Source organism: Periplaneta americana, chromosome 16, assembly GCF_040183065.1.
Source record: "Periplaneta americana isolate PAMFEO1 chromosome 16, P.americana_PAMFEO1_priV1, whole genome shotgun sequence".
NCBI lineage: Eukaryota > Metazoa > Arthropoda > Insecta > Blattodea > Blattidae > Periplaneta > Periplaneta americana.
Window position 1 is genome coordinate 120,296,464 of NC_091132.1, and position 25,760 is coordinate 120,322,223.

A 25,760-nucleotide genomic window follows, 5' to 3' on the forward strand; every position below is an offset into this window, starting at 1 on the left:
TGCCTAATCACGAATCATGTTTATTTGATATCTTAAGAACAATTTTAGTTAGAAGGTGAAACAGTTTGCTTTTGTGTTCTTTTGAATTAAAGAACATGCCAGAAAATTATGTCGGTCTATTTCTGAGACACTCTGTACATAAATCATTAACCAAACAGAACGCAAATGATGTGGTTACTTCAGCCCTCAGTAGCAGGGTAAAGACCTTTTTGCGAGATCATATAACTAGGCATGCGAAAATGAGTTTTAGACTGTAGGCTCACATCTGACTACTGTTATAGGTATTTAAGTACAATAGTATAAAATGTATTTATTCTTTTATTTATTTTTTAATCATCATCATATACTTTATTACAGTACAAAATACATTTTGTTAGTTTTCAGGGTTTATATTTATCATTCATACACAGTTATCGTACACGCTTTGAAAAACTACAAGATGTAAAAAAAATAATTTTGTTCTTTTTTTCCATTCACACTCTCATACTTAAATAAATATCACCTTAAACAGAACAACACACTCACACAACACATGTCTACAATAAATACGAGTATTAATAATCAATTGTCTTAAGCGTGATGGGAAATTTTTATCAAGACACTTACAACGGTAGCCAGGCAACTACGTCACTCACTAATTTCCTTAAAATTATAAGGTTTAATACGTAAATTTTTATTTAAGACTTTGTTATTTTTATATGTATATAATAGTATGTTTATTCATGTTATAAAGGATTCTTAGGATTTTCGCAACTGCTCGAATAGACTATGTATTTGTAGGTTTTGATTTTGTTATAGCAAAAACAACAAAACAATATAGTTATTATTTCTAGTTGTCCATTATAGATGAGAATGAATGTCAATTCCTGTCTGGACAAGATTATTTCAAATCTTCTATCATTTTTAAGAAATGAACGACTATAAGCGAAAAAAATTAATAAGCAATTGAACACTTGCTACTTATCTATCCTATTTTTTACTCAGTATAATTTTCCTCGTTACATAATAATTATACACATTTCATAGAGGGAAGGAAAGCAGCTACACAATATTTCTATACCAAAACTGTTGTTAGACTGTCTTCGACATTAATAAATTCCATACGCACAATATGAAGTGAATTCGGAGGACAATATCTCCCGACTCCAAGTAAATGTTCACGTTAGATTATTTAATGAAGAATACTTTCAACATTTGTATCATCACACAAAAAATTAAAGACAATACCTTACGGTGTAGTACATAGTAGGCTACTTTTAAATATTAACAGAAAAGTTTTAATCCGAGTATGCTGTTTGTCGATTACATAAGCTTTTTCTATGCATACAACAGAATTCAACTACGATTGCCAGTTACCCACAATAGTAATTTTAACAGTTTTTTTTTTGTAAAATTGTAACCGTGATTATCATAATTTAATCTGCATAACTTTAATTTGTACATATTTCATTATAATCCTCGATAATTTCCTACATTACAAACAGTTTCAGTTTAAGTTACGGTTATATTGTTTGCTGTATTTTTATGAACTGCTCCACTTATAACTATATTCCTAAAGTGATCACGAGTACAGTAAAGCTACAAATAAGTGAATATTTAATGTTATTTATTTTTTTTCTTTTCCCTCACAATCAAAATACATTCGAGTGTTTCATACTGTTTTTATTTGTCACTTTATTTCGCATGACGGAGCTTTACATAAACATAATGCGCCCATGACTTGTCCTTTTGTAACAATATATTTATATCTTTCAAGAAACCTTAAAAGAACGTGGATTAGCTACAGACTATAAAGCGGTTATGAATGTTATACTCAAGCCCAAACAATCAACCAAAGATGTCTTTATGGGCGGCATCGGAAAATCGACCAAGCGCTCGTACGACTGTTTGCACATACACGGAGATTCCTTTTCAGATAAGATACGAGTATCTTAAATTTACAAACACAAGTTGTCACAATTTTTATTGAAACATAAATTACCATTTGAAAATAACAGAAAAGGATATACAAAGAATATATTGTGTAATAATAATAAACAAAGAATTCCTGGATGGAAAAAATAAAGATCTGCTCAACTCGTTGCCAAATAAGCTCATATTCCTTTCCTGACTAAAGAAAGCATTGTCCTCGCGATGTGTCGTATTACGCTGCCGGGAAATAAGTTCTACATGGACATCATTTTATTTTTACTTCAATTTTTATTGTACTTGAATTTTTTAATGTACTTCACTCCCATCCCCTCTATTAGTAAACTCCCAACCGTTCTCCACACAGAACCAAGGCCGCGTATGCGGTCATAGTAAGCAGTACTGAGTTAGTGAATAAAGTACGTTCCAGAAAAATGTTCGCGTTTTCCAGTGACAAAAGAGCTTTCAATATCGAATCATATTTTCGTACAGGTACTGCCGTCCGTTTGCCTACGTCGCATCCCGGTTTTCCCCCACCCGCTTCTGCTGACTCGTCTGTAAAAGCTAGTGGGTGGACTGTCTTAGCTCTTTTCTGAAAACATTAATTTCTGTTAGGAATTGGACGTCTACGTAATATTAGAAAACTGTACAAAATAACTTAAATGAAAGGGCCTCGTTATGTAATTAACTGTCAAGTGATTTCCCCCCTTTCTACGACCCTACTACATAGGCTAACTACTTGGACGAACAGTAGATAACATGTCAGAGTAATTTTATTTTTTCGGATCGGGCAGAAGTGAATATGGAATTTACAGTACGTAAGGTACAGAATTATTTCAACATGAGTCACTAGTACGAAGGAAGAAACTGCTAATTGGAATTAGGTGCAATATTCTAAAGTGCGATAATATGCTCTAAAGAACTGAAGCCTTTATCGAAATGAACGGTCACTACTTTCAAAAATGTATTTAAATATCCATATTATGATTGTTTTTCAATTTAACTTCATTCTCTATATTGTACACTAATGTGCTGTAGACAGTATAATATATACGTCCGAATGGATAGCTCAATTCGTGAGTAAAAACACTTATTGTCAATACAGTAGTGTATTTTGATTAAACAAAAACCTATAATGAAAGTTATCGAACTGAAAAACGCGATATTTCCTAGTTTACGTAAGTGGATGAACTACTTTTCTCCCTATACATAGTAAAGTGATTTGTTTGTATTTTACGCCAGTATCATCGAACTCCAGTCGTGGAAGGGGGGTAGTAAACGGTTTTTCCCTTACTCCAAAGGTATAGCCAGGTTAATATTGGAAATGTTAGTAAAAATAAAATGATGTCCCTGTATAACCCAATGAAATAAATCTTCTTCTAGTGTTTCTAAAATTTCAGCAGCGACATAATCAAGTCGATTTCTTCGGCGAAGAATTATTTGCAATAACATTTCATTATCAGTAAAATAAAATTTTTTCCAACATTTTACTGTGGCTCAGTAAATTACTGAATCGAATCAAGAGGCATAAAGAATGGAAAACTAAAAGATGCGCAAGCGTACATCATTGCGAAGGATACTGGGGCTGTGGGCCAAAACGTATATGAGCTCCAAGGCTTTCGTTCATTTGTCTCGCTATACGAGTCACTGTTCCACTGAAGGAATTTAGAAAATTTTATACAGGAAGACCGAAAGTGAATTCGTTCGCCTATTAGGATAATCTACTAAGCAATGGTAGGCTAGAGTTGTGTGGAGAAGTTGCTCCAATAAATTTGTGTTTTTAACCTGCTTGATGAGATTTTTATAAAATATTTGGTAAGTGTGTTTGTTTGCTGAAATAACGGAGTACTCGTGTGAGTGAAATGTGAACTTAATAATTAGTGCAATTTACTATATGCTAATAAATAGTGTGAATATTTTCTCGAAACATCAACAATTAAAATTGTCACCAAATAAAGCAGTCATATTAACGTGAAGGAGCATTTCCACATCTCATCTTTCCATCTATCGTTTACAACAATGAGTCGATGCTATGAATGTTCAAAAGCTATAACTAAACGGGATGATAGCAAATACCTTACTATAATAATACCGGACAGCTAGCAGTTTTACGTGCGAACTACGATGGTGCTGCTACCTAACTGCCGGGATGGAGATACTCGCGAAACAAGCTGTAATCAACTGCAATGTATATTGTTGCTGGGCTAGTTAATTTGTTAATAGTTTTATGAATTAGTACTAGTGTTAAAATGTCAGGGTGTATATGTGCTATTTATAATTGTGACAATTGCAGCATTACAAATTGCTCCAAATCATACTTTCGATTTCCGACAGTTCATAAAACGTAAGTCAACAACATTCTTTACTAGGCCTAATCCCTTCGTCTTTGTGTTGATAGAACAATAAAAATTAGTTTTTTATTTAGACCTAATAAATCAATAGAAGTTAAAATGTATTTGATTTTAAGGTTTTATCAAATTAAGTTTTATTGTTGTCCACATGCCTTTACTAATTATTACAAGCATCAGATTACTATCAATTTTATCTTTGCAGTTGTCAGCAATGCGTATATAAAACAATATTGTAAATTCATTCCTAATATCAGATTGATTTTGTCTCGGTAAACCAAAGAAAAAAATGTAACAATTAATTACGGAAAGTAATATGAATTATGCAATATTTCTCATAATATGCAGCTTTGATACAAGATAATAATTTTACATTAAATATTATTCAACATTTCTAAAGTGTTTCATATATAACTCCACATTAGTAACTCACGTTTTAAACAATAGTCCGAATCCCGCTATGTTAATATTTGTATATGTGGACGTAATTCCATCCCTCTGCGCTAGATGTCAGGTCCGCGATTTTTCGCACTCACGCCAATGCTGCTAGTATACAGCTGTCCGGTATTATTATAGTAAGGTATTTGATGATAGTGTCAAAATTCAGCGTAATGAATGTAAAAACTGGTTCCATGATAAATGTATTCCATTAAATAAAACTATACTGACATTTTTCATGCTAAAAATGAAGTCTGGGTATGTAAATATTGCATCTGGACAGCATCTGTTACCGTTATGTATTTTCTTTCTTTCGTTTGTGTTGTTGTTTTGTTGTTTTTTTCTTATTATGTATTTTGTGTATGTATCTGTGTAAGCCACCTGTAATTGGAAGCCTGCTTCTGTTGGTGGTGAATTTAAATAAATAAACATTTTGGGAAGGTTAAATCACTGAGATTTAACAGCTGAAGGTCAGGTCACCTGAAGATGATAGCCGTTATATGCTTAGTAAACATGGCCATTATCATCAGTCCAGGGAATAGAAGCTGCATCTGCTCAGAATTGAACTGTGGTTCCCTGAGAAACATATGAAGGGAAGTGAAAGGCAAGACTTAAGTCTTAAGTACAACATAACAAGAACACTTAATACCTATGCAGGCATAATTAAAAATAATTGCCTGGACACCATCGTAAGTGTATTATACTTTCCCAAATACAAGAGTGTAGACTCTCGCCCGCTCTTCCTGACCAGTTCCATACTGAATGTTTCTCCAAAACGACTCATCTAGTGAAAAACCGTGAGCTCGATTTCTACAATCTACAGGACGTTGGTGATGCTTGGCAAAAACAATGTTAAGTTACTCACATCGTTACATTATATTAATTTAACCGTATTTCTCCAGACGAGCCATTTTAATCGAACACCAGATGTAAACATAATAATAGGCATGCCTTCTTGAATATGTTAAATTCGTATTATAATACTGCCAATTCAATGGACATAACATCAAATCAAATACTAGATAAAAATTAAATGCAAGACAAAAACTTATATTTTTAATATATCCACTCAATTAAGAGCAGTTAACTAAATCTTATCTGTCAATAATAGGATCTGTTTGAAAAAATAAAACTATAAAATTTACTAGTGACACTATCAGATTTCTTTCCTTTCATTTGAATAATATGACAATAAGGAAAACATATTTATGTGGTTAATGTTTTGTTGTAATGTGCTAGCTGTAAGTCTGAACCGTGTATAGAAATGTTCCATAATTTCGGAACTACTGACAGGTTCCATCTGCGAGAGCGTGAAAAGTAACTGAATTGAATCACATACGTGGGTCATTTGCAGAATTTGTATAACAAATGATGTCCATCAATTCTTACCCTTCCCATTATTGCATTTATAACGATAGAGTTATAAATTCCTAACAGTGAGTAGTTTCAATTCTAATGTAGTAAACGTCACAAGAATTATTTCCTTCATGTGAAATATATCACGAGAATAAAATAAAATTCTCATACTGACAGCTAAAATGCAGTGTCCATACTAGTTAAGTTTTTAAAATGGAGCATGATTATGTCCAGATAAAGGTTTGTTTAATAATGTAATTGAGAAAAAAATTAAAGAAACATTTGGTATTATCAAAACTTATTCATTTATGTCTGAGTTTATATTTCCTTGATTACATAATTACTCTAGTCCAGTAAGTCAGTCAGGTCTGTTACACCATTCTGTTCCTATGGGTACACAGTTGAAAAAGAAATCCCACAGATGTCAGCACAAGCCAAGATGATGCACAAAGACCCATTTTGATTGTACTGTTATGTTCACCATTTTGATTTGGCGAGTTTGTGTGTCATACTCTTGCTTTGTGTTTTAGTCTAAGCGTGCATTTTTACTCTGTCAGATCTGTTTGTGTTGTATTTTCCACAAATAACAACATATAAAGTCAAGATCAAGAGGACATAATAGTACACGTGTCCAGTAGCTGAGTTGCTATTTTGAAGATTTTTAAGCAAAAATAATTTAGGTTAGCACATGCTTGTTTGCTTTGTCATGTCTGTTACCTGTCAGATCTGTTACTCTATGTCATGTCTGTTACATCATTCAAAACAGTGCTTTAAAGCAAGGTGAGTGTACAGTGGCTGATTACTATGGCAGAGACATTGCACTATATTAATACATCCAGAATATGCACTAAATAGTACTTTAATTTTGACGTTCTCAATCGTCCATTTGTTATACAAATTTTGCAAATGACCCACATACTATCGTCACTAATTTGCCTGTATAGTAATTACTCTATGATAATGGGTCCATTTTACCAACAGAGTCATTGCCAGTATTATCTTGTCATAATATACATGATGATGTAGTTATTCTTCTTACGTTATTAAATACCTAGTACAATAATGTTGTGAGGTAATTCAGTTATATTTCTGAAGATGGAACCAACAAGAAGTGCAGAAGATTTTGGAACTTTTATGTGAACATAAATGATAGAAACCCACTAGGATTAAAAATATTTTCTTTACATCATATTTCTAAGTACCGGTAATAACAACGTTTTTAACAGATCCAGAGGCAATATGCCCAATACTAACTCTTCATCATGAAGAGTAGTCCTATAAATGTCTGCAAGGAGCGGACTGTCGAGTCAGACATTTCATTTATTTACAGATTTATTGGTGTCACCAATTTACAGGCAAAACCAACAAAATTACACACTATATATGTAAACATAATGCGTATAAATTATGGAACCCATAAACTAAATCGATCGACAAAACAGATCGATATATTAACCAATACACCGAAGTGAAATATCCCTGAAAAGAATTGTTGAGCTGTTCTCTTTTTTAATGAAAAGGTAAATTCATTGATGATGTACATAGAAAACAAATAAAGAAAATGGATTTGAATTCGATGATGATAATAATGACGATAACGTAGCCTATGCAATGATGACAATAACGTCACAAAGTCAACATTGCAGATGATGGAAGACAATAAACACCCCCCAGTGACAGAAGAAACGTGATCCCACAGAATCCCAAAAGTAAACCCAGTGTCATTTCATTGCCTTATGTAAAAACTTCGTATAAAAATAGTTTGAAATTTCTCAGTATAGAAAAGTACGCAAATAAATATGTCAGAAAACTGAGATAAAAAGTTATAATATTTTTAAAGAATTAATCAATGTCTATATTGCTTGCAAAAAACCCAAGTAAAGCAAGAGGTGATCTACTAAAGGAAATCGATGCAGAGGAGAGTGACTGCACTTGATCGGGTAACGGTAAATATCTAGAATATAAGTTGCGATATGTTTTATCATTGCGGTTTTATCTTTCTGTGCCATAAAATAATGAACATTTCTCACTACTGAAATTGTCAAATCATGGTATTTCTAGTTTTAATGTGTTACTTTGAGGAATTATATATTGATTTTCGTAACTTATCGTCTTCTGGTCTCATTACTGGTATTAAAATTGTAAGTTTTTTATATAAAAGTTCGTTTAAAATTCTAATTTTCAATCGAGAGACGAATGAGCAACATAAATTACTACGTGATGTGTAAGCGTAGCATTTTTTAATGTTTAGAAAGAAATATCGATGGTCCAGAACCAGACTGTTCTAAGTCCATTTTACTATTTTTTATACAGGAGAGCTATTTTAAGCTCCTGACATTCAAAGCTTGATGAAACAATTTGAAATAATTCACAGCAACCTTATGGAGAGGAATATTCACAATTTTGTTCGATTCATATATGACGACAAGAACTGGAACAACAATGAAACACAGATTTCTTTCTTATAAAAAGTTGGCCTTAGAACAGTTTGGTTCTCAGCAATCGATATATTAACGCACAGTGGCTATTTAAACAAAATTCTTCATATTTCCTCTTAAAACTATGCGCCTTTATGTAATGCAAAATATGAAGTTCGAGTAAAAATGTCGAAATTATATGAAGGTCTCTAGCCCTCACTAGAATTTCTGACATCATTACTATTTTGTATCGTACCTAGATTTTCGAGTTCCGATTACCGAACTTTACTTCGTCATTACGAATAGAAGCAACTCTTAGAAACTTTGTTCTTGCTCAGATTAGGATTGGTGAAAGAGGCTGATAGGTTTTTATCGGATGTGGCAAAAGGTCGCAGCCGAACGCATAAGAAAGCTGACATTAGGCAGGAAATGATGAGTATGGCCAACAATACAACTAAAGTTGCAGCAAATCCCGGGGTCGTCATGCAGATGAGTCCTGCCACGACTGGGTCCTCGCTGCGGCCAGGGAACACCATTGTAGGAGCACTGCTGTTGGCGTTGTCGTCCAACGAGAAAGTCAAATCGCCTGTCGATACCACCCGGATTACTCTGTTCACCCCAACCTCCTTCTCCGGGTCTGAAGAAGTGTCTCTGCGTTGTCGCCGCACCCTTCTCTCGTCCCGCGGTCTGCCAGCCGCGGCCTGAAGGTAGGCTTCTAGAGGTAGTGGCGGGGGAGGTGGCGGGCCGTAGCCGGTCTCGGGGCCCGGACCGCCGTGCTGGGCATCTAGCAGAGTAGTATGAGCACCATGGAGCAACGATGAGGGATCAGAACACTGGTCTGGGCACTGATACCGACAGATCTGTATCGTACACTGGAAGTGAACTTCCATCGAATCTGGGAATTTGAAAGCCTGGAAATGGGCGTACGACAACACAGAAGCACTGGCGCCGAAGTTCTTGATTTTCGTGAAGCGAGACATCAGCTTTGGTCTCGTAACGCAGCCCTTCTGATCCACCAATTGGATAGGAGCGCGTTTCCCATCGTGGGCCATACAGTTGCGTACCAGCATATCGAATTTGGAGTCGTCATCTTTGATAGCCAGTACCATTGTCATTGTCTGGCCGATCTTGACAAGACCTGAGACCTCGGAAGCCCACGGTCCTTTGCCGACCTGGATCTGCATCCAACAGCCAACATTGTCGCCTGCAAAATCGGCTCTTACGACGTCCAGCATGTCGACTGGGAAGGGGCGGAATGTGACTGACTTCTCGTACTGGTCATGCCACGTGCAGCGGAGTTTCCGCGCCTGGTCCCACACCTCCTGAACCTGTGGGTCGTACTGCACAACGATGATATTCTCGAAGTAGGTTCCAGACCCTGAGTCAGCTCCATATCCGTAAAGCCCGTTCTCAGTGTTTCCGGCCGTTCCACAGGCGTGGATGCTGATGTCGAAGTTGGCAGAGGTACGTCCGAGCCCCGCCGGGAGATGCACACAGTTCACGTTGCTATAGTGGCCCTTGCTGAAAACAATTCCGTAGAAAGGCTTATCAAAGCCAATATACACTTTCATGAGGTTTTTCTCACACTTGACGTCCAGGGATACGATCTTTGGCATGTCTGGCATCGGTGCTGGCCAGGCGTCACCTGCAACTCCACCACCGCTTCCCCCTCCGCCACTTCCGGTTGCACCATATATTTTATCCATAGCTTCTGGCTGCGGCTTCTGTTGAGGTGGAGGCGGAGGAGGCCCGTGGTACGCCAGATTGTGGTCGAAAATGGGCTGCTTCCCGTGATGGGAACCAACGAATGGTTTTCCATGAGAGTGAGGGGGTGGCAGTCCAAGTCCAGGACCACCCCTCACGGGATGTGATAGTGTATGCCCTCTCTGAGGAGGGGCATATCCGTGGTTCGAATTCGTGCCCCCGGGTTCCTGATCTCCTGACTCCAGAGCCAGCTGGTCCGAGCCTGATAAGTCTGCGTCATCTCCTCTGTCCTGGGCCAACTGGGAGTCCCCGGTGTCAGCTGCTTCTTGTGAAGGTCCTACGCCCTGCACCGTCCCTGGAACGGCTTCTACTACCTCCACCTCCTCCGCGATTGCCAGCTGGAAAGACAGAATCAAAGCATTACTATTTGAAAGTTGTTAATTCCTATCACAGAGTACAGTAAATATTAATGGCAATAAGCTTTAGTGAGAAACTGTCAAGAGAGAATTCCCTATGTTTAAAAATTTTGTGGAATATGTAACTACATAAGTTCTACAATATTAGTGATCTATTTCGATTCATCAAAATATCGTCAGAAACGATTTAATTTGTTGCGCTATCCTTTATATTATAGAAGTTTTTGATCTACAGCATGATTTGGACAGACTATATAGATGGAGTATCGATAATTTTCTTCTGTTAAATGTTGCTTTATGACGTATTCTAAAAATAAGACAGTTGCTCAAAATTCGTATGAAATTAATGGTGTGAAGTTACTTAGAGTAGAAACATTTAAGGATTTGGGTATTTATTTTACACACAACTTATGTTTTAAAATGCACTTAAATCACTTGGTAATTGATGCATATAGAAAATTAGGTTTTATAATCAGAAATACAAAAGAATTAAAACATATAAATACTATTGATACTCTATATAAATCTCTAGTTAGGAGTAAGCTAGAGTATGCGTCTGTAATATGGTCACCTCAGTTCCAGTCCCATCAAATGCAAATAGAAAGGATACAGAAATGATTTTTACGTTATTTATATTTTAAAAAACATCACTTGTCGTCTTATGACAAGCAAATTTCATATACTCAGTTACATTTTTAATTTAATTATAAAACTTTCAAATCTCGACGATTAATAAACAGTCAAATTTTACTCTATAAGACTGTTAACGGTATAGTGAATAACTGTGATTTTCTTAAATTCCTTCAGTTCAATGTAAAAAAAAAACAGAATTACGTCATAGGAAACCTTTTGTTATTCCCAATCCTAGAAGTATTTTCTTCAAGAACTCTCCGTTGTTTGTTATGTGTAATACTTACAACTCTTTGTCTTTAAACAGTGATTCTCAATTAGATTTCAGTATAACAGTTAAAAAATTTCATAAAATATTAAAAAGAATTGTATATCCTTAGATATTTGAATTATGAAGAAGTGTATTATAATGTTTTTACTCTAGTTTCTAAATAATTTTGCATCATTATATTGACATTTGGCACTATATTAACTGCAATATTATATTCTAGCATCTATTACCGTTATGTATTTTCTTTCTTTCGTTTGTGTTGTTTGTTTTGTTTTTTTTTCTTATTATGTATTTTATGTATGTATCTGTGTAAGCCACCTGTAATTGGAAGCCTGCTTCTGTTGGTGGTGGATTTAAATAAATAAATAAATAAATGATAACAATATTTAAAATAACCTAGTCAATATTTATTTATTAGCATCTTGTTAGTTTGTGTTTTTCAATGGACGAGTTTCCTCCTTAAGGCGTTCGAATATGTTTACCTTTCGTAGAACCACAAACGTCATCATCGTCATTGTAATTAAACATTATGATTGCAATAATATAGTTTAAAATTATGAGCCCTATGATCCATTGCGTTCACATTGTGTAAGAATTATTTACTCTTATTAGACATTGATTAGTAGAGGGTTTTATTGGTCTTACTATTGCAGTTTTAAGCATGCAGAAAAATATGGCAGAGAATTCGTAGAATTCCCTATAATTGAGAGGAACGTTTAAATGGTTGCTATTTTTGTGATTTTAAGGACATATGTACGTGAACGACCACAAATATTATTAGAAAATGCAGGCTCTAAATTTCTAAAATTTTGTAAGAAAATGAACTCACAATTTGACAAAAATTACAGGGCACCAGAACAAGATTTATTAGAACTTAAATATCTGATGAAACTATATAAAAAAGGCTACTAATAATCGTTTTCAAACCAGTTTTATCAAAGTATGAAAAAAAAAGAAAAACAAAAAAATTCTGCAGTTACATCATTTGGTAACCATAACATTGTTATGGTCTCTCTGACGTCTTTAATATTCTTCTTGCATGTAATAAACACTTATTTCTGAAAATTAGACTACACTCAGACATGTAGAGTTGTTTATTTTAATATAATTAATTTTTTATTTCTCCTGTATAAAATATATTAAAATGTACATAATGTTTTGTGACCTAATTTTTCTATTTTCAAACAACTGGGCATTATTATAGTCTACCTTTTGCATAAATGGATGTTAAATCAGTGTACAAAATTTCATAATTCTATCTCTAATGGTTGTGGAGTTATGAAATAATATGTTTGAACATTTTCAAATTTTGGAAAATTTAACTTAAAGTAAAAAGTGAATTGTAAAAAAATATTATTAGTAACCTTTTTATACTTTTATCAGATATTTAAGTTCTAATAAGTCTTGTTGTGGTACCTTGTAATTTTTGTCCAATTGTGAGTTCATTTTCTTATAACATTTTAGAAATTTAGAGCCTGCATTTTTTGACAAAATTTGTGGTCGTTCACGTACATATACCATTAAATAATAGTAGGTCATGGCTTGATGACTATTGAAACATTCAGCGCACGAATAGCCCAACCTACAAAACTTGCGTATTGAGTTTGTTGCTTTAAAGAGCTCCTCATATTGTTCTCTTCAACGTGTAAATCGACCTATCATCATTTCCAGTTTTTCCATGCGATTTCAGCACAAGTTTCGTTTGTGTACCGCATTTCGCGCTCTCTTACAAAGAGATAAAGTAGAATTATAATTTTTGGTCTGGGCCATTTGTGCGCTGAGCGCCTCAATTATCTTAGCATAATTATAACAGAAAAGACTTGAAATGGTAACGACATTTTTCCTTAATATGTACTCACTTAAACGTTTCGGGTCATAAACAAATTCTTGAATGACAAAATAATCTCTAGGGAAAATTCACAGGCTTCTTTTGTCCTACACCAAAAAATTTTAATCTGGAGACTGAAATCACATTTCTAATATCAATATTTAGTGTATAGTTTAAACTCCTTACTTAGTTACAAATGACTTTTAAAGAACCCGGAGGTTCATTGCCGCCCTCACATAAACCCGCCATCAGTCCATATGCTGAGCAATATTAATCCAGTCCCTATCATTATATCCCACTTCCCTCAAATCCATTTTAATATTATCCTCCCATCTACATCTCTGTCTCGTTAAGTCCTTTTTTCCCCTCAGGTCTTCCAACTAACACTCTATATACATTTCTGGATTCACCCATACGTGCTACATGCCCTGGCCATCTCAAATGTCTGGATTTAATATCCTTAATGATTATGGTCGAGTTTAAATTACATACCAAAACGTACAGAATAAAATTCAATTATTATTATTATTATTATTATTATTATTATTATTATTATTATTATTATTATTATTATTATTATTATTTAAGCAAGTGTTTTTGAACATGAAGGTACTAAGAAAAGGCTCTGATAAATCCAAAGAGATTGCATATAAATCACTAGTTCGTCCAGTAATGGAATATGGTGCTGCATGTTGGGATCCTTACAGATTAGAACATATTAAGACAGTGGAAAAGATTAAAAAACGGGCTCTCAAGTGTTGTCGGAAAAATTCACCATTACAATGGGACACACTCACGGACAGGAGAACGCGAATTCGATTATGCGCAATGTTCAAAACATACAGAGGTGAGCCTGCCTGGAGAGAAATAAAAAATAGGTTGCAGCCGCCAAATTACTCTTCAAGGAACGACCACTCATATAAATTGAGGGAAAGAAGACAGAGGACGGACACTGGAAAGTTTTCTTTTCTCAATCGTACTATCAGGAACTGGAATGCTTTACCTGCAGACTTAATAAAGGCTTTACCAATAACCAAAAATGTATTTAAAAATAGGCGTAAGGACTTTACTAGTAGACGGTAGTATATTATACACACTATTTAAAGGGTGTAATTGATATTTTATTATTTGAAATGTTGTATCAGTGAGGAAGTGTTTTGTGTCAGTGAAGTGTGAAGTGTATAGTGTCAGAAAAGTCTACTGTGTAAGTGAAGTGTGTTTGTGTCAGTGAAGTTCTATAGTTCATAGTGGTACAAAGTATTTGAACAGTGTTAGTGAAATCATGATAGAATGAGTGCAGTGAGTGAGTTGATAGCGAAATAAGTGTAGTGCCGAAAGGTACTTGTGCAGGTATTAACTTAGGGTTAAGATACAAATTAGATTTACTTTAAAAGTTATTTTAAGTGATCGTGCTTCATTTAATTTAGGATGCTCCTTATTATTATTATTATTATTATTATTATTATTATTATTATTATTATTATTATTAATTATTATTGTTTTTTATTAGTTGTGTTTATTACTAATTGTCATTATTGAGTGTAATTAGTTACCACTGCCACCGGGCATATATCCATTTGCAGTGTGAATACATACATACATACATACATACATACATACATACATACATACATACATACATACATACATACATACATACATACATACATACATACATACATACATACATACAGTATTATAGTGTCTATTTTGTAGAAATACGTACGAAATGCTGCAAAGGTATGAATGTACAAACTTGTAGGCCTATCTGTTTTAAACTATAGATTATCGGCTATTACATTGTACAATTCTGACAATGTCCGTGTTACCGAGAAGTTAATACGGAACGTCAGGTGTCGTCATCCATTACAATGAGCAATGAGAAGCAACCTATTCACGTGAGTCCATAGAAGTAACGGATCCCCCCAACAGAGGGGAGGTCAGTCGGCCACGGTCTCGATCAAACGTTCAGTCCGTCAACTCTCTGAGAGTTTAACTACGTAAATCGATATGAAGAAGGCGTTTCACTGTTGTTCATTTAAATAATAGATTACTCGCTAACAAAATAAAATACTCTCATGATCATAAAACAAAGTGTGTAACTTCAGTACTCTTTCTGGCGATACTGTCACTTTGTAATACTCATATAGCTCAACTTTGGGTTTCTTCTTCCTCCTTCTTGGATTATGTCGTTTGATGCGTTCTGACCTCAGCACATCTCATCCTAGGTCTCCCCTTTGGTTTACGTTGTAACTTCTGACTTGAGGAAGTCAAGACGAAGTGTGTTAGAGTAACGTCCTTGAATGCGGCCCTATATTTACAAACATTTTTGTCTTAGACAAAATTCAATATATCTTTTAACTACAAGTTATAACTCCAATGGGAAACTTCTGGATGTAAGCTGGATATCCCTGATATTAAAATTATTATTTCTGACATGTTATCTGTCAGTTCTCTCCCTTATCCACCTGTATATGGATATTTTTTCCACACTATTGGCGGCACTATTGTTTAATATCTGTAAGTTATTTCCTCCGGAAGGCATGAACGCAGAATCTAATAAACTTCAACAGCACTTCCTGTTACATATATTGTTTATGTACTAGTGCACAAAGGGGGAAATAATTCCGGAGTATTTTATACTTTCAGAAATTGAATTTTTTATATGAATACAAATTTGAGCATAGTGCACTATAACCAAAACTTTCGTACTGTATCACATGCATTGAATATGAGTACAATCAAGACTTTGTGATATGAATTATGTGGTATTATTCATAAGTTTAAATTTGTGTTGAATTAATTTTGTGTAAATTCTAACACTAATGACGTGTATTTTCAATTACTGTATATCAGCCGTGGCTAGAACGTGACTCGCGAGACGTGGCTCGCAGTGATACCTGTGCATTTCGCTTGCTTCTAACCTCCGCCAACCCCCACCCTTTCACTCACTGGAGTCAAACTCCGTTCCATTTGTATTTGTCTCTGACCTGCGAGTGGCGTATGTCTCTCTCGAAACCATGTACGAAAGTTCCACGTAAGATGGGAGGACGCATTTTTTTGCTGCCAATATGATGAGAATATTAAATGTATGATTTGTTCACAAGTATTACGAGGAAAACGGTTGTATAACATAAAACGGCATTATACGACATGTTACTGATGAAACATTAAAAGGTTAAGTGTTATTATTGTTGTTATCATCATCATCATCATCATCATCATCATCATCATCATCATCATCATCTCTGTACGTCGACCTTTTTTCAGCAGATGTACAAATAATGCGGTTAGCTCTTCAATTTGAACTCACTGATTTACTATGTGATGTCAAATGAAAGCTAGATGTAAGGACTTGACAAATGTTGAACTTTCAAATCTTTGCCAAAACATAAATATCCGAATCTTCGTTCTTTCGCTTGCTCTGTTGAAGCCATGTTCGCTACAACTTACGTTTGTGAAAAATTATTTTCAACAATTAAAATAGTAAAAACCAAATTTAGATCACGACTGACAGACAAATACCTTTGTGATCAACTACGACTGGCAGTAAGTGACATAATTCCTGATTTTGAAACTTTGTCGCAGAGACATTCTGAAGACAATTAATTTTAGGTTGTGATATTGTTCATTTATTGTTCATTTCTTTCTTCGTTACACGTACTAAACATTAGTTTGTAACCTTGTACTGTATAAAATTATATTTAAGTGCTTGACGTAAGGAAAATGAAAATCCGTTAATAAGTCAGACAGTTGCTTCACTTCCCCTTCGGGTGTCCGCCTCCCTCCATATACACGTTGCAGGTTACACAGTGGCTCGGCGAACGATTAAGTGACATTTTCGGCACAGCTGCTATGTATTATCTTAAACCTGTTTCCAAAGTTATTTTACCTTCACAGTGAAGTATATATGTTAAATATTTGTAGAGTTGGTTACATTATGTATGAATGAATGTATTTGTCTTTAAGCAATATCCTATCGGTGAGGCGGCACTTCACATTATTAATATACAGTGTCGTGTCACCGTTTTACACGCCTCTCGTACAAGTCAATTGGGACATTACTTATTTTTAATTTATTATTCCAATTCTGCCACTAGTCTTTTCTTGTCTTTCATCAATTCTTCCTCTACTTTACTCCTAACCCACCATTATACCAAAAATACTGTAACCCCCTCTCTCTACATCCCTAATTATTTGCACTTTTCACTACTTCATTTTCCACATTGCTACTTTTTAGGTCTTAGTTTTCTTTTCTCAAGATTTATTTCCCCTCCACACCATTTCCTTAAGTCATACTGTTTTTTCACCTCGTTTTCCCCTCTTCCTTCATCACTGCTCCCTGAACTATCTCCTACTTGCGTTACTCTACTTCTAGTCAGCCTCGATTTAGATCTTAGTTCCTTCACCCGCTTCGGAATTGCTCCCATCTGATGTCCATTATTTCCATTCGCTTGCATTGAGGTCTTTTGTTCTGCTGAGCTTGCTGAATACCAGTGCGCGTCACTCCTGTTTCTTCTTCAGTTGACGTCACTGCCTACTTTCCGGAAATTTTCTGGTTACATGATATATTTGTGTATTATTATTGTTATAGATTCTGCTTCTCCACAAATACATTATCTGATCTATTGGGAGACATATCCTTTCCAATTTAGATCCTACTATCACAGTGTCCACAATACGTTCTGCACTTCAATGTTACTATAATATTTATAGAATAGTTTCTTATCTGCATTCCGACAATATGTAACCTCAGCAATTGAAAATGCCATTAAATAAAGCAACAACTAATTAAAGTTCCTTATGCTACTTTTCCATTTCACTAGTATAATGAGTTATTTTGTAAAGTAAATAATTTCGTGTCCCAGTAATACTTTTGTTCCCAGTGCTCACAACAATGAAGAATCTTGTCGCTTCTACACGCGATCTGGCGTTGAGGTTCATGTTCTTCGTAACTCAGACGTCATGCTATAATTATTTAAACTGAGTGCAATTAAAACAAGACATAATTAGCTTCATGTAGGATAAGATTCCGCATAGCACAGCTTAGTGTCATGGTCATTACTCTTACTAGCACCTGCTCCGATTAATGAAGTCTTCTGAAGCAAGAAACATTTTCAAATTGAAGAATTTAACGAAGATAGCGGAATAATAGCGTTCTTTCCATCACTGCAACCACTACCTCCTAGTATTCCTTCCTTCTCCCTGCGAGTAGCTCAGTATTAGGGTGGCGTGGGCTTAAAATTCCGCAGTTCCCGAAGCTGACAAAAATGATACTTAGGGTGGACAAGATTAGAAAAGAGGGTTTCCCGGGGATCTCGTTTCCCACATTCCATTCTGCCACCACTCCTTATTTCATCTTACTCTCCTCTTCGTTTCATGCCACTTGATACTACAAATTCGATTCCAAGTAAGGCGCAAGAGCATCGGTGAAACCGAGTGAAGATGACTTATTTGCAGTGAATGCCAAAGCTGGGTCGTGACACATATCCCTGCCTTCACACAAGTCTAACGATGGCGTCATACCCCTGCCTTGTTCTTACTTCCTTCACTTCGTTAGAAGTAAGTAGAGAGATACCAGCAGCGGACGTACAGTTACCCTTAAAAAGAATGAGACGATTCTTGGTCGTCGGAAGTTAAAGTTCTACAGCGCGGTTCACTCGATATCGACGTAACGATACATAACATGAGAAATAGTACAAGAATTGTTACAAGGACCACAACAAGGACAGGGACCAGAATAAGGATCACGAAGAAGACTGCCATTTAAGGCCAGGATTTCACAACATAGCTCGAGCCACAAAATATCATTGCTTCACTGTACCGAATGGCAAATGCCTGCTAAGGGATCTACATTCTGGACTGCTGCTGTCACTGTCTTGTCTCGGTAGCTCATATAGTAGCGTGTTGGTTCCGCTGTATAACCGAAACGTCTCGTGTTCGATCCCGGGTAAAACTTTTTTTATTGAGGTGTAATTAATTTGTTCAGAGTTCCTCGACTGTCTAATTTGTCGAAATATATGGAATAATTTATGCCCAATTTCTGGGTTTTACAAGTTGGCTGAACCTCGTCGAAAAAAAAATAAAACTTACTTGGAAGTTAAAAGTATTCTTCCTCAAAAAAAATCATAAGAAACAAAAAGAGACCTGTTAACTTAAAATCTTGTCCACATGCCATCAGCTTCTATTACAGATCTAAGTCGATCCGGCATGGATGTCACGAGATTGTGAAATAAGTTCTGATCCCCGGCGAGATCTTCCCAGGTGTCAACAACTTGATCCCACAATTCGTCTCGATTTCGAGGGCGTCGGTGGGCATAGGGACTATCCTTCTCTTTTTCAATTCCACCCATAAATTTTCGATGACATTCAAATCAGGTGACTTCGGAGGCCAATTAATGATTTCGATCTCGGGTCTCCTTTAAAACCATCTTTGAATGCTTGCAGCATAGTGCACGGGATGGCTATCCTGCTGGAAGAGCAATGTTCCTTTGGGAAAACGTACTCGGGCGGAGGGAAGGAATATATTTTCCAGAATGTGCTCGTAAGTTCCCGCATTAAACCGGCTATAGATGCTTCTATAACGCCAGGTCCATCGTAAGACATCCACCCCCAACACGATATGCTAAAGCGCCCCGATCTTTCACGTCGGTGCACATAGCGCTGGTCATGTCGGAGACCATCCTCACGATAGACACGGACAGGACTTTCGTAATCACTCGAGATGGTTGTTTCGTCGGAGAAAATTACATTTCTCCAATCGAAATCCACTCGATTGGTAGCGAAGGCAAGACGGTCGACAGCTTGTGCTTCCCCCAATATTTCCATTTGCGCAGCCCTCCGGCTCCTAATACCGCGGTTCCTCAACCTGCTGATCACAGTCTGTGAAGAGCCGGGAAAGTTAGATACTGCTCTTATTTCGTTAGCAGTCAGAAAGTTGTCCTGTCGAACTGTCTCGAATAAGAGAGCATCCTCTTCCAATGAAGAAATCCGCGGACGCCCAGGAATAGGGCGATTTTCGACCTCCCCTAAATTTTGGTAACGATAACCCACCTCGCGGCTGTACTTCCAGGAACACCGACCAAACGGCCAGCAGATCTAGCCCCATATCCAGCCTCAACTAGAGCTATAACTCGCTGTCTCATGTCACGTCGGTTCGCCATTACGATGAGAAATGAGGGATGACGATAATACTTTAGTGTAGACAATGACTATTTAACGTGATATAGAATTATTGAAATAAGAGGCATCTTGCATAGTAAGAGTTAATAAATCAACCCTAAATTAAATATCTAAATAACAGGATATAACAGGAAGTCCAACTGTTGCGAAACTAATCAAATTAAATCTAAGCTGAAGTAGCATGTTTTGTACACAGAATTAGACTGAATTCCTTTTCGACAGAACCTACAATCAATGGCTTGTCTCAACATGATAAACAAATCCTAAGTGTTTCCAATGTCACTGAACAATTTCAAAATATTAATTTAAAAACTAAGAAAGGATCGTAAATGTTGTATCTAATGATTATTTACATTTATGTCTACAAAATGAATCTTGGAAAAACGTATATGATACTGGTACTACTGATATTAAGAGTTAATGTATTGCATTTTTCACTTAATTTCATAATCACTTCAGTGGATTTTCTCCACTCAATCTTGTGAAAAAATTCAAAAGTAAAAACATGTAGATAACGCAGGGACTTCAAAATCTCATATATTAAAAAGAAGAATCTATATGTAATGAGTTGCAATGTAATGATCCTCATGTTCTTAAATACTGCAAGGAGTACAGTGTAATTTATCAAAAATTATGAAAGAGGGAAATAGAATATATTTGAATAGAAAAGTACAAAATTCAGATAATGCAATTAAATCTATTCGGAATATTATTAAATTTAAACTTGTAGATATCCTAAGAAAGAAAATATTTTTTTACTAAAACCAATGATTATAAAGTAGAGGATCCCAAATCTATTGCAAATTCTTTTAACGTATTATAGTATATAGTACAGAAATATTATTGACAACTTAAACATTCAAGATTTTGCAAAAGATACTGCAATTGGTTACTTAACAGATGCATTTAATAATTAGTATTAATGTAAGTAATTAGTCAATAACTGCAACAGTGCTTTTCCATTCAATCATAACATGAATAAAATTGAATGCATACTAAATTAAACACTATTGCAAACACGTAGATAAAATAGTTAAAATTAACTGAAGGTGTGAGAATGAAATAATCTAAAGCCATACTTTTAACAAAAATTGTTTTGTGTGAGTGCATTTCTTACACATATGGGAAAGCTATTAATAAAATATTGTAATAATTACTCAACAAATTACATAGCCTAAGGACTCTAAACCTTTGTAAAAGTTTGTCTATTATTATATATATTTTTATAATTTCATTTTAATTGTTAGTTTTTAATATATATGCATTTACATTGTATATGTGTGTGTATAAATGCATTCATTAGATTAACGTTTATAATATTATAACTTGTAATTTTGTATTGTTTGCGATCATTAACACTTAATCTCAGGACTTTGTAAAACTCTATTTCAACGTTACTTAGCTATTTCAACGTTATTTAGACAAAAAAAATCGTTGTATAGACTAAGAATCGAACTCGCACTCTTCTACACAACACGCAGAAGTCTTACCGTTTGAGCTATTGCAACGACATGAAAGCTTTCCTTTCTGTGTGGAGTGTCGATCTAGTCATGAAGGTCCATTGTCGATTTAACTACACGATTTATGTATATATTTATCTTTCATTTACGTAATATTATCATATTTTTTTGCAGTTTTTGAAGTGAATTTCGGAACGATGCTAGTAACAAACCAAATAGTCTGAATTTAAGTAACTCAATATTCATTATCTTGTGTATCAGTGCTCTGGTCTCCGATCATGCGCAGTGTCTCACATCTGAGACTTAGGAATATTCAATCGTCTCATCCTTTTTCAGGGAAACTGTACATCTGTAATACTGTAAGTGTGTAGAATACTGTATTTCGAAATGCTTCTTTCAAAACAGAAAACAAATACGCAAAAACACAAATTTAAGAAGCATGGCAGGAACAGTTTTCCTTTCGCAACGAGAACCAAAATTTGAAGCGCTTCATTTGTTACGAAATGTTAAATGGAGTATGTGCGATGTTAGGCCTATTATTCCTTTTTTTAATAGGTTATTTTACGACGCTCTATCAACAGCTCAGGTTATTTAGCGTCTGAATGAGGTGAAGTGATAATGCCGGTGAAATGAGTCCGGAGTCCATCACCGAAAGTTACCCAGCATTTGCTCATATTGGGTTGAGGGAAAACCCCGGAAAAAACCTCAACCAGGTAACTTGCCCCGACCGGGAATGGAACCCGGGCCACCTGGTTTCGCGACCAGGCGCGCTAGCCGTTACTCTACAGGTGTGGACCCTATTATTCTTATCTTAAAGATTACCATATCCTTACCTGTAAGTGGATATTTTATTAATGAACAAACAATAAAAAATATTGGTTTCTATGTCTTGGAGTACATCGACTCATGTAGTACAATTTCTAACTTCACGATCAGCCTGATGCGTTCTTCTAATTTCAGAAGTCTGCTGATGTAAAGTAGACCTACGTGTTTTTTTTCTTCATGGTGAATAAGAAAATATATTTTATTTTATTAATAACTAGCCGTACCCGTGCGCTCCGCTGCACCCATTAGAAATAAATATAAAGTAATTACATAATTAAAATAGGACATTTGATCCAGGGAGATTCGTGTTTGATAGAAGGATAAATCGTTTAATATGTTACTTAATTTAAATTGTATTTAAATAATTAAAATGCGATCATTTTGGTCCAGAGAGCAATCATTTGGTGCAATGACAATTCCTTTAACATGTTTCTTAATTTTTATTACATGCATCCATACTTTAATAAAGACTGACATATCATTTAGATTTAATATGTATACTTTATTTTACTTGCTATACGTTTCCATTGAATTATGATAATAACTTAATTTTAACCCTTGTTTTCTACGTATTCAGTAAATGACGCTTGGGCCACTATGGTTCTGAACCCTTCAAATAACTTAAATGACTTAAATTATATTATATTATATTATATTATATTATATTATATTATATTATATTATATTATATTATATAAAAAATGTGTTGATAACGGATGTACACCGATAAGTAAGTTTTTAATTTGTTATGGGGACTCTTGAATCTCAGGAGGAACAAATTTTATTTTACAACAGCGCAACATAATCTGCTTGGCTCATTACGCAATTTTTTTTCATTGCATTTAATGCATATGTATTTTATGTATTTAACACGATTCAATTGAGCATAGTTAAAATTTGGATTATAAAATAATGGAATGCTAAGCTAACATATTATTACTGCATACTAAATCAATACACTCTTGTGGTTCGTTAATTCTCTGAGATAAACATTATTTTAAGAAATACAGGAAACGAATACACAGAATAGCCTATCAAGTTGTTTGTGCATAAGAAGCTATTTTAATCTTACCTGTCCTCAATTCACTCCGAAGTTACTGTAAAAAATTATAGCATTATGTCCATATAGAGAAACTACACTTGCCAATGGTGAAATAATAATTATTCACACAAATCGGTTAATTTAGCTTCCGATATTACTTCATACAAACACAGAAACATTCTCTGTAGGCTATCTTTCATAGCTTTCGATTGTTGCTGTCCAAGGCCCCTTATAGACGAAGTCATTTGTTTTTTAATTCATTACACGGCCTTAGATGGCAGTTATTTTAATTTTAAAACTCATTTATCTCATTAAATATCAGTCCTATCAAAATTTTTCAAGGAATAAACCTTATCGGAAATTATTGTTTAAGAAACGTTTGTTATGTAACATATTTCACAAAAATCAATAATAAGCGAGATATTTCGATTTATTTAATTCAGACCCCTTATAACCCCCCTTTTAAATAATGTATTTTGAATGCCATATAGCCTAAAATCTAAGTTACAACGAACTTAATTTATATTCCAATTTTCATCGAAATCGGTTCAACCATTATCGCGTGAAAAGGTAACAAACATACAGACAGACAGACAGACATACAAACCAAAATTTCAAAAAAGCGATTTTCGGTTTCAGGGTGGTTAATTATATATGTTAGGACCAATTATTTTTGGAAAATCGAAAATTACCAGAAAAATTTCGGCTACAGATTTATTATTAGTATAGATATTATATCGCATCATATCATATCATATCATATCATATCATATCATATCATATCATATCATATCATATCATATCATATCATATCATATCATATATCATATCATATCATATCATATCACATTACATTACATTACATTACATTGTATTGTATTGTATTGTATTTATTGTATTGTATTGTATTATATTATATTATATTATATTATATTATATTATATTATATTATATTATATTATATTACATAACATTACATAACATTACATTATATTATATCAGAATTTACTATAATAACATTATGTCCATCTAGAGAAACTACACTTTCCAATGGTGAAATAATAATTAATTATACAAATCGGTTAATTTAGCTTTGGATATTACTTCATACAGACACAGAAACATTCTCTGTAGGCTATCTTTCATAGCTTTCGATTGATGCTGTCCAAGGCCCCTTATAGACGAAGTCATTTGTTTTTTATTTCATTATACGGCTTTAGATGGCGTTATTTTAATTTTAAAACTCATTTATCTCATTAAATATCAGCCCTATCAAAATTTTTTAAAGAATAAAACTTATCGGAAATCATTTTTGAAGAAATGTTTGTTATGTAACATTTTTTATAATAATCAATAATAAGCGAGATATTTCGATTTATTTAATTCAGGCCCCCTTATAACCCCCCTTTTAAACAAAGTATTTTGAATGCCATATAGCCTAAAATCTAAGTTACAACGAACTTAATATATATTCCAATTTTCATATAAATCGGTTCAGCCATTATCGCGTGAAAAGGTAACAAACATACAGATAGACATACAAACAAAAATTTCAAAAATGCGATTTTCGGTTTCAGGGTGGTCAATTATATATGTTAGGACCAATTATTTTTGGGAAATCGAAAATTACCAGAAAAATTTCGGCTACAGATTTATTATTAGTATAGATACAAAAATAATTAATAGGAGAGGGGAAAAGTCAACACGAATAAAGTGCATGTAGTTAATAAAAAGAAGAATTTTTTTTTCCGGTCATAGTCCGTCTCTGCACTGTCATTCACTGCATTACCTAAGGAAATATCCACTCCATCCCCCCTCCTCTCTCTCTCTCTCTCTCTCTCTGCTATAGCGGTGTGCGGGTTGCATTTCTATTACGTCACAATTTCGTGGTGTTTGGCAACAATTGCTATAGACCAGCCGTGGCGAAAATGTGAC

At 34.7% G+C, this 25,760-nt stretch overlaps 1 protein-coding gene across 3 annotated transcripts in view; it reads right to left on the reverse strand.

Annotated features, from left to right (window-relative positions):
- Nucleotides 1-300: 300 nt before the first annotated feature.
- dy (dusky) overlaps nt 301-25,760 on the reverse strand; it is a 292,387-nt gene continuing 266,927 nt past the window's right edge. For all 3 annotated transcript variants that reach the window (XM_069812944.1, XM_069812942.1, XM_069812943.1), the window contains exon 4: nt 301-10,569. In XM_069812944.1, coding sequence (XP_069669045.1) covers nt 8,764-10,569 — 1,806 coding nt within the window. In that variant the 3' untranslated portion in view covers nt 301-8,763. The remainder of the gene's footprint in view (nt 10,570-25,760) is intronic.